Below are 9,237 nucleotides of genomic sequence, written 5' to 3' on the forward strand. Positions count from 1 at the left end.
AAGCCGAATACGTTGGTATTTTGTTAAAATGGTTTGGCTTTTGTACATATGTAGCATTAATTGCCACTATAACCATGCACAGCAGAAGCAATTAGTTCCCTACCACACAAGGTAAATTAAAATAAAAAAAGGAAAAAGGAAAAGATTTCTTGTCGCTTTGGTTTTCCTTTCGAAAACTTGCCACCATAACTAACTACACGAGACTTAACCCGATAAAATATTGCCAAGAAATGTCCGGGAATGTCGCCCCTCTCATCTGCAACTATATATAAACACGCACGGATAACAGCTTTCTTCGTGACACCAGCACTCGGAAGAAGTTGTCGCGGGGAAGAATTGTGTTGAGGGTTCCCATCCTCTCGTCCACCGCCAAACCCTAAAGAAAAGAGACGTTCTCTCTCTGCTCCTCCTCCTTGTTGTTGGGCTCAGGTTTTGTGTTTGGGTTCTTGAAATGGGGTTGAGAGATATTGGGGCGACGCTGCCACCTGGGTTCAGATTTTATCCCAGTGATGAAGAGCTGGTGTGCCATTATCTGTACAGAAAGATTGCCAATGAGGAGGTGCTGAAGGGGAGTTTGGTTGAAGTCGATTTGCACACTTGCGAGCCATGGCAACTTCCTGGTATGTCCCCTTCTTCTTCCTCTTCTTCTTCTTCTTCTTATTCTTCTTCTTCTTCTCTTTCTTCTCCTCTCTCTCTCTCTCTCTCTCTCCGCCTTTTAGCTGCTGTTCGTGGAATGTTGTTTGCCTTTTTCCTTTTTCATGCCTGGCCATCGCAATTATTGTTCGTGCAGCAATCCAAGTCTAATGCAAGCTCAGTTTTAATGCGCTTTGAAAAATCTAAACTGTTGTTAGTGAATTTCTGTGATATTTTGAGCTGTATTAGACTCTCTCTTCTTGCTTACTTTGCATCGAGCACGAATTTTTATGAAAAATTAAAAAAAAAAAAAAGGATAGAGATTGAAGCATGAATCTCTATAGAAAGCAGTTACCCACTTGATTCCAGGTCAAATTATCAGGATAAAAGGCGTACAGTTGCGTAGTTTAATTGTACTTTTACCATAAGTTATGCGCGAAAGACACAAATATCTCGAGCAGTGACTTGTATTGTAGTGATATTCATCATTTGAGAGAAGACAAAGCACGTCACCTTTCTGATACAGTGTGCTCAGCCTCTAGAAGTGCATCATAGAGAGAGAGAGAGAGAGAGAGAGAGAGAGAGAGAGAGAGAGAGAGAGATCATTTTGGAAGCAAAAGGTCTCTACACCTTGCTTTTTATCTAGAAAATTATTCAGGAAGCAACACGGTTTCGCCCTTTTTTTTTCTCTTTCTTCCAATCTCAACATATTTATAGATTGATTACTCCACTAAAGGGCTGCCTGGCATGGTTTTGCCACAGTTTTTTTTTTTAATAAGATTAATCGTAAGGGTTTGGAGTATATAAAAAAATAGAGAGGTTGTCAATTAGTAGTATCAATGATATAAGAGATCTGGATACAAAAATGAGAGATTACGAATTTTGTGGCAAAACTTGAAGTCTTAGATGCAATTTTGAGTATAACTTGAGGTGGAATTACCGAGAGAATATCTAATTCTCATAGGCTTGTCCTTTTAATGTTAAGGAACTATGTATTAATAGTATGATAACAAAAAATTATTTGGAGAACTGTAGATTTCTAGTGACCTTTCATCCTCTTTATCGAAAAGCTTAATGTACAACTAAGGATTCTAGACCAGATTCTAGAACCACCCAACGAATTATGTAACATAACGTGTGGATCTCCTTATTCTTTCAATTTTTAATCAGTTCAGACGCGTATCAATCTTTCAAAAATCAAGGCCGACAATGGTTGATCTATCCATATCTCTGTTCTCTCCTTAGAGGTGACAGTTTGTTACCTAGAAGCACAATCATTGACACACATAGTACACTGTGGACCACCATAAAAACGAAGGCATGGAGTCCACCATGTCTCGAGCCGTCATCTCTTTTGCCACACTTAGCACAAAGCAGATTGTTCTTTCTCAAAAATTCAAATGAATATAATAGTATTGGGATTCAAAAGATTCCGACACCATGATCGGTAAATTATTTAATTGAAAATTTTAAATTATTAGAAAAATAAGTATGTAATATACTCTTCATACACAGCGCGAGCTTTTTGCATTGTTTTTTGAACTTGACATTCTAATATTGTAAATTAAAAGTTTTAGCATTCCGTATGCACAAGGGCAATGCATTGCACTGCATACATGAGTTCAAAATAATCATGTGGAGTTTGTCAACATGGTGATAACGACGCTTTGATAATCATGGGTGATATGGTCAACTAGATTCCTCGTAGCCCACATAAATGGATTGCACAGAGCGGCAATATTGCTTCCAATTATTGTATCAACATTGACCCTTCGCTGCAATTATTAATGACAGCCGACGTATAAACCTTGCTTGTCGCAAAAAGTTTAGGGATGATTATACGGTCTTTATCATTAAAAAGTGCAGAGACTTTAGTATTTATAAATTATTTAGAACCACATATCTAATTAAAAAAACAAATGTTTAGGGTAATTGCCCATAATATCTGGTAGTAATTATGTACTTTCTTAGGGTTTCTCTCTATATATATTTTATCATGAGGTCTCATGTTTTTCTTGTAAGATGCTTGAGGAGGTATTTTCAAGTTTGTAATGCAATATTAATATTGTGAAATTTTGTGAGGTTATCACTAACTGTTTTAAAACTCAAGCTATTAGACGAATGCGTAATTTAGTATTTATTTATTCTAACAAACATGGTCCACCTTCCTCGTGTTATTCGTTATCAAACCGAAGAGGGAATGTTCTGCATATGTACGAAGTTGCTTCTCGCACATGGATATCATACGTTGCATGCCCTTCCCTACCGAATGTAATCATCTCAGCATCCTCACCGTCGATTATATGAAGCTGTAAAAGATTTGATTTTCCAACACGCTTTTTATGTCGGAAAGAATTTCGTTCGATGGGTATTATCGCAACTCTACATAATGTTTGCTTACGTATATATTTGTTGGGGGACGTGCAGAGGTGGCGAAGCTCAACGCGACCGAGTGGTACTTCTTCAGCTTCCGCGACCGCAAGTACGCCACCGGCTACCGGACCAACCGCGCGACGATATCAGGGTACTGGAAAGCCACGGGCAAGGACCGCGTGGTGCACGACCCGAGCACGCAGGAGGTCGTGGGGATGAGGAAGACACTGGTCTTTTACCAGAACAGGGCTCCTAATGGGATCAAGACCGGTTGGATCATGCACGAGTTTCGCTTGGAGTCCCCGCATATGCCTCCCAAGGTCTCTCTCTCTCTCTCTCTCATTCATTCAATCAGCTATCTTCTTGAAAAAGAAAAAGTAAGATAACAGTGAGAATTACTGTGTAAAAACGCTCGATGTCTAGGCGTTTTGGGGTTTGTAAGTTTACGTATATCATCTAACTTTTTGTCTTGGGCCTATTAGACTAGATTTAAGAAAGTGTTTCTTTACCATTCCTGAATCACGTGGAGGTTTCTATCTGAAAAGGGAAAAAGAATTGCCATGAAGGAGATTTTTTTTCTCTGCAAATAACGGGTTCGTCCGCAATATAATACATGAGAGAGAGAGAGAGAGAGAGAGAGAGAGAGAGAGAGAGAGAGAGGCATTACTTAAAGGAAAGAACAATGATTTGTCAGTTTCCCCATAATTTCCTGAAATGGAGATGTGTCCAAGCTCATTTATCTTGAGTGTGATGATAGAACTCCCTCAAGCTTTGCATTGCTTTGGAGTCTATCCATTGCATTTTGCTGATGAATCCAGTGGCAAATGACTGGCAGGAGGATTGGGTGTTGTGTAGAGTGTTCTACAAGAGCAAGGAAGATAACGCCATCAACACGTTGCCGAGCCCACACTACACGTTCAAGGAAGCAACGGCCGCATCATCAGCTCCATCGGCGAATTTCGACACGTCCCATTATATTTCCTCCCCGAATCAAGCCTTCTCTTGTGGGATGATGACCTACCCTCAGGTTGCTTCGTTGTCCTCAACGTCGTCGTCTCTCCTCAGCCACAAGCCCCACTCCACACCGAATCTTCCGCATCAGTCCAAGGGAGCAAGCACCAAGCTCATCGATGATGGTTACGGATTCATGTGGGACATGAACTTCGGAGACAACAGTTTGGTAGGAGATGCGTTGCCCTCGAACTTGGATGACATGAGCATTGACATGGACGGTGGCTCAGTTTTCCTCTAGTTAGCAACTGCGTCTTCCAGCACATTCATGCGGTCGTGTATAGAGTCGAATGCTGTTGTACACTATGACTTTTGTGTCCGGGCGAGAATTTGGGAGTTCTTGCTTGCTTAGGTCTGTAACAAGTTAGTGTCGGATATAGGTTCTGTTTGATAGTGCTTCGGGTTACTTGTGAATTTTCGTTATGTACATAGGGATAGATGAAAGATATGTCATGGGATTTATCAGACGCAGTTCCGTATCTTTTCCAGTTCAAGTATGTGAATGACGTGATCTGTGGCTTAACTTCCTCTTAACAGATGACCGATTCTGACTTTGCTTTTGGAGAACAAGTAGCTAAGCAACTTTGCGCAATACAATGGCTAGAACATAAAGAGAAACATCGACATCTGTGAGCGTTTCCACCATAGATTGTGTAATTTTTGTGCTGAAACTCTGTTACAAAATGGCACGCTCTCTTGCAACAGAGGGGTGTGAGTATTTTACGGTGCAGTACACCTAACGAATAACTCAGCTGTTCACGAACACAAATAATCTGATCCACAGGAGAAGCGCAGCCTCTCTCCCCCTCCTAAAAGAACAGAATTGAATCTAACCAAATAATGCAAGTCAGAGGCCAGCCGAGACCAGACCGTGCAATGTGATGATGCCAATCAGTACATTCTGGTGATCGATGACGGGCAAAAACTGTACTGGTGATGGTGGAGATTCCATCTTCTCCATAGCTTCAACTGCCATTGCATCTGGGCCTATGGTTCTCGGCTTCCTGATTCAGCCAAAATAACATCAGGACCCGGTCAAGAAATTATGCACAAGTCCATGTGCTTGTGCTTGAGCGGCCCAAGAAATGTGTTGAAAACACTTTTTTTCCTCAGGTAGGGCCAATAAAGATTATATTGGTTGAACCCCACTCTGTACCGCAAATCCTTCAAATTCATGGATACCGCATCTCGAATAGAAAATGGAAAAGATTTATTAAAAAAAAAAAAAAACCATGTATCTTACAATGGATACTTGTAAGCCCAAATTGTACTAATTACCAAATCCAAGAAAAAGTGAAGTCGTCTATCAGTTAGAGCATTCATAATCTAGATTGTTGTTCACATACCTGTTGCACATTTCACCCACTGTGAGCTTGAAGATTCCCTCTCCACTAGCCTTCAGAGTGCGTCGGAGATCCCCATCAGTAAAAGTGCCAATCAGGTGGTACTCTTCATCTATGACAAGAAGGCACCCACACCCTTTACTTGTTAGCTCCACAAGCTGATCCATTATCAAATCTCCTTCCCTACAGATGGGTAGTTCATTTTGCTTCTTCATCACATCTTTTACCTGCAGGTCACATGCAGGCAAGCCTCAAAATAATTGACTTAAATGACATCTATTGCAAACTGAAGATATGCTATTGCAGCCGTAGGTAGCAAGCAGAAAGGTAAAGTATTTGCTGGAGTTGTCATCCAGATAGCAATTTACTGCAGAAAACAATTTGGTGTGATCAAAACAGACATTTTGAATTAGTAAGAAATGGATTTGGAGGATGGCGAGAGCAGAGGGAAGGATATTCATGCAGCATTAATGATCGCCCCAGTTCTAGCAAAACAATGCACATTGCAATCATCATCAAGCATAATTTGAAATTCAGAAACAACATAGAAAAAGGAATTCAGCACCACAAGACTATTTCGACCACCAAACTACCAGTGAATGTCCATGTACAAAAGACAAAAACCAGTCTACTAAATTGCAAATGTTTGGCTATCAAAATCAACCAGATCTAACTTTTCGACCAGCAGCATTCAAACATAACCTCAACAATTTGTGCAATGTCAATCATCCCAATCTATTTGCGAGTTGATCACTAATTCGAATAGACCACCATACTTCTCATTAACAGTGTTATCTAGACCCATTAGGAACACCCCCTTTATCAGTCATAGACTGGTGCCAAAGGAGAGAAACTGTGAATTCTCATTTTCTTCCAAATTTTCCATCCTATATAAGACCAAACATCAAGGATTTTTCAACCAATCCTCCATCCATAGATCTGTAGATGGGGGAACTTGTAGATATTAAATGGTGGTGCAGAGGAGCAAAATCTATGAAATACACACCAACAATGAAAAAAGCCTCAACAGCTCACATACAAGAAATCAATGTGAGACTGGTTCATATGACTCGTGCATTACCTGAACAATATAAGTTCACATTGGCAACATTGAATCCTGCTTTTTTAATTTTTATTTTCCCTTTTCTGATAAGTCTCAGCAGCATTGGATCAAACACATAAGCCACATCACAGCCATCATAAAAACGATAAGTAGAACACTAAATCATGGCAAATGCTTCACAGACAAAATCCAAGAGCATTACAAATGTAAAGCTCATCAACATGGGAATGAACAAATCAAACAACAGCACTCAATAGAATACGTTTCCGACCACGAGCACATCGAATAAGCAAGAGCCACACCCATTTATCTAGATCCTAATCCACATTATCCACACCAATTCACAGAAGCAACGAGAACCCGTCAAGAAATCGAACAAAAACCAGACCTTGAAAATGAGAGACTTGCCGATCCTCCCGGCGGGGTGATTGGCGGCGTAAGCCTCCTTGCTCAAATTCCTGGCGCCCATCAAGGCGATCGCGACGGTATCCCCAAAAACCATCTGTATCGCGGTCGAGGTGACGGGGGCGAGGTCGAAGGGGCACAGCTCCCTCTCCAGAGGCAAGTACACGTTCATATCGCAGCATCGCGTCAGCAGGTTCTCCTCGGTTGACGTGACCGCGATCAGGAAGGCGCCTTTCGCGCGGGCGCAGGGCACCAGCCGCAGGAGCTCCTCGGTGTTGCCGGACTTGCTGAAGAGCACGAGGGCGTCGCGGTCGGCGAGGATGCCGATGTCGCCGTGGAGGGCGTCGACGGGGGGCAGGAACCCGGAGCGGATGCCGAGGGAGACGAGGGTCTGGGAGATCTTGTGGGCGACGAAGCCGGACTTCCCGACGCCGGTGAAGAAGATGGTGCCGCCGGCGCCGGCCTTGAGGAGGAGGGTGCGGGTGAAGCGGAGGGTCTGGGGGAGGTCGAGGTGCTGGAAGAAGAAGTTGAGATGGCTCTGCTGGGATTGGAAGAGCTTGAGAAGGGTCGGCTCGTCGACGGCGGCGGCGGCAATGGCGGGGCTATTTTCTTGATCCGGGTAGACGGAGGGGAGAGGAGGGAGAGAACCCATTATTCCTTCTTCCTCCTCCTTCTTCTTCGGATCTGAAAGATCTGGTTTTTTGGATTCGAGAGGAAGACGATGACGATGACGATGGGGCGAAGTTGGGGGGGAATTGCCGTTAATCCGGTTGATTTCGCGGGGATCTTAGGTGTCGGAATTCGGTGCGGGGAAACGCGGTTTGGAATTAGAGAGAGTGTCGGTGCTTAAAAAGAGAAGTTTACAAAGCCATCTCGTCGATGATGGTGAGTGGTGACCAACGTAATGTCGCATCGCCCTTTTAAATGTGTGTTTCGGTTTGGCGATTCTCGAAGTGTGATCTTTCGAGGTTTTGGCATGCGGAGCCACGCGTGTTAAATTTTTTTTTTTTTCCGTCTTTTGCATGCTTAACACAGTACAAATATAGACATTTAATGTGCAAGCGATTTTGATCAAAAATAATGTGCGGGCGGACGGTGAAAAGATGTGCTCAATCGATATCTCTAATTGAACGTCATTCTGTTCACGCTTCTCGACATTGACTTACTAAGACAAGCAGTGTATGTTTCGCCATTTCCATCTTGTATGTGTGTGTAAGTCACTCTTCGTTTGGATTGCACTAGAGTCTCACGAAGTTGGGCAGCTGCCTTTGAAAATAAATTGGATAGTTCCATGCATAAGAAAACATGCTGATCATATTTCTGAAGTTTTGTCATATGGAGCCACTGAGTGTTACTTTGTTTTTTTTTTTCCATCTTTTGCTTACTTAAGACGGTAAAAATATGGACATTCAATGTGCAGGCTATTGACAAAAAAAAGAAGAAGTGCAAGCGGATGGTGAAAAAATGCATTTAATCCATATCTCTAATTGAACGTCATTTAGTTCACGCTTCTCGAGATTGATGTGTTGAGCCGAGCTGTTTATGTTTCGCCATTTCTATATTTTATGTGTGCAGAGCTGTAAGCCACTTTTCGCTGAGATTGCATGAACGTCTCACGAAGCTAGGCAATCATGCTTGAAAATAAATTGGATAGTTCCACACATGAGAAAACATGTTGATCATATCTTCGAGATTTTGCCATATGGAGCCACGCATGCTACTTCATTTTTTCCATCTTTTGCATGCTTAAGACGATAAAAATATGGACATTTAATGTGCAGGCAGTTTTGACCAAAAAAAAATGTGCAGGTGGATGGTGGAAAGATGCGTTCAATCGATATCCCCAATTAAATATCGTTCTGTTCACGCTTCTCGACATTGACTTGCTAAGCCAAGCAGTGTATGTTTCGCCATTTCCATCTTATATGTGTGCATGTAAGTCACTTTTCGTTTAGATTGCACTCTAGAGTTTCACGAAGTTGAGGAGCTGCCTTCGAAAATAAATTGGATAGTTCCATGCATAAGAAAACATGTTGATCATATTTCCAAAGTTTTGTCATATGGAGCCACACGTGTTACTTTGTTTTTTTTTTTTTTTTTCCATCTTTTGCATACTTAAGACGGTAAAAATATGGACATTCAATGTGCAGGAGGTTAACAAAAAAAAAATTGCAGGCAGATGGTGGAAAAATGCATTTAATCCATATCTCTAATTGAACGTCATTTAGTTCACGCTTCTCGATATTGATGTGTTGAGCCGAGCTGTGTATGTTTCATCATTTCTATCTTTTATGTGTGCAGAGCTATAAGTCACTTTTCGCTGAGATTGCATTAACGTCTCATGAAGCTAAGCAATCACGCTTGAAAAGAAATTGGATAGTTCCACGCATGAGAAAACATGTTGTGTAT

General features: G+C 41.8%; 2 protein-coding genes across 2 annotated transcripts; one reads left to right on the plus strand and one right to left on the minus strand.

Moving 5' to 3' along the window:
- Positions 1 to 288: 288 nt before the first annotated feature.
- Positions 289 to 4,540, plus strand: LOC104426568 (NAC domain-containing protein 21/22). The gene is made up of 3 exons (XM_010039672.2): positions 289 to 620; positions 3,061 to 3,326; positions 3,842 to 4,540. Exons 1-3 carry the CDS (start codon positions 452 to 454, stop codon positions 4,256 to 4,258), a joined length of 852 nt encoding a protein of 283 aa, XP_010037974.1. The 5' UTR covers positions 289 to 451; the 3' UTR covers positions 4,259 to 4,540.
- Positions 4,541 to 4,643: 103 nt separating this feature from the next.
- LOC104426569 (probable arabinose 5-phosphate isomerase) lies at positions 4,644 to 7,730 on the minus strand. Its single transcript, XM_010039673.3, has 3 exons — positions 6,812 to 7,730; positions 5,364 to 5,587; positions 4,644 to 5,021 (listed from the first exon to the last, which is right to left on the minus strand). The coding sequence occupies exons 1-3, from the start codon at positions 7,478 to 7,480 to the stop codon at positions 4,865 to 4,867; spliced, it is 1,050 nt and encodes a 349-aa protein (XP_010037975.1). The 5' UTR covers positions 7,481 to 7,730; the 3' UTR covers positions 4,644 to 4,864.
- Positions 7,731 to 9,237: the final 1,507 nt, after the last annotated feature.

This window comes from Eucalyptus grandis, chromosome 11 (genome assembly GCF_016545825.1).
Source record: "Eucalyptus grandis isolate ANBG69807.140 chromosome 11, ASM1654582v1, whole genome shotgun sequence".
In the NCBI taxonomy this organism is placed as follows: Eukaryota; Viridiplantae; Streptophyta; class Magnoliopsida; order Myrtales; family Myrtaceae; genus Eucalyptus; species Eucalyptus grandis.

Coding starts and splice junctions, on each gene's coding strand:
- LOC104426568 (XM_010039672.2), top strand. CDS start 452: ATGGGGTTGAGAGATATTGGGGCGACGCTGCCACCTGGGTTCAGATTT. Junction 621..3,060: donor CGAGCCATGGCAACTTCCTG/GTATGTCCCCTT, acceptor GGGGACGTGCAG/AGGTGGCGAAGCTCAACGCG. Junction 3,327..3,841: donor CCCCGCATATGCCTCCCAAG/GTCTCTCTCTCT, acceptor AATGACTGGCAG/GAGGATTGGGTGTTGTGTAG.
- LOC104426569 (XM_010039673.3), bottom strand. CDS start 7,480: ATGGGTTCTCTCCCTCCTCTCCCCTCCGTCTACCCGGATCAAGAAAAT. Junction 5,588..6,811: donor GCAAGTCTCTCATTTTCAAG/GTCTGGTTTTTG, acceptor TGTGACCTGCAG/GTAAAAGATGTGATGAAGAA. Junction 5,022..5,363: donor GTGGGTGAAATGTGCAACAG/GTATGTGAACAA, acceptor TGGCTGAATCAG/GAAGCCGAGAACCATAGGCC.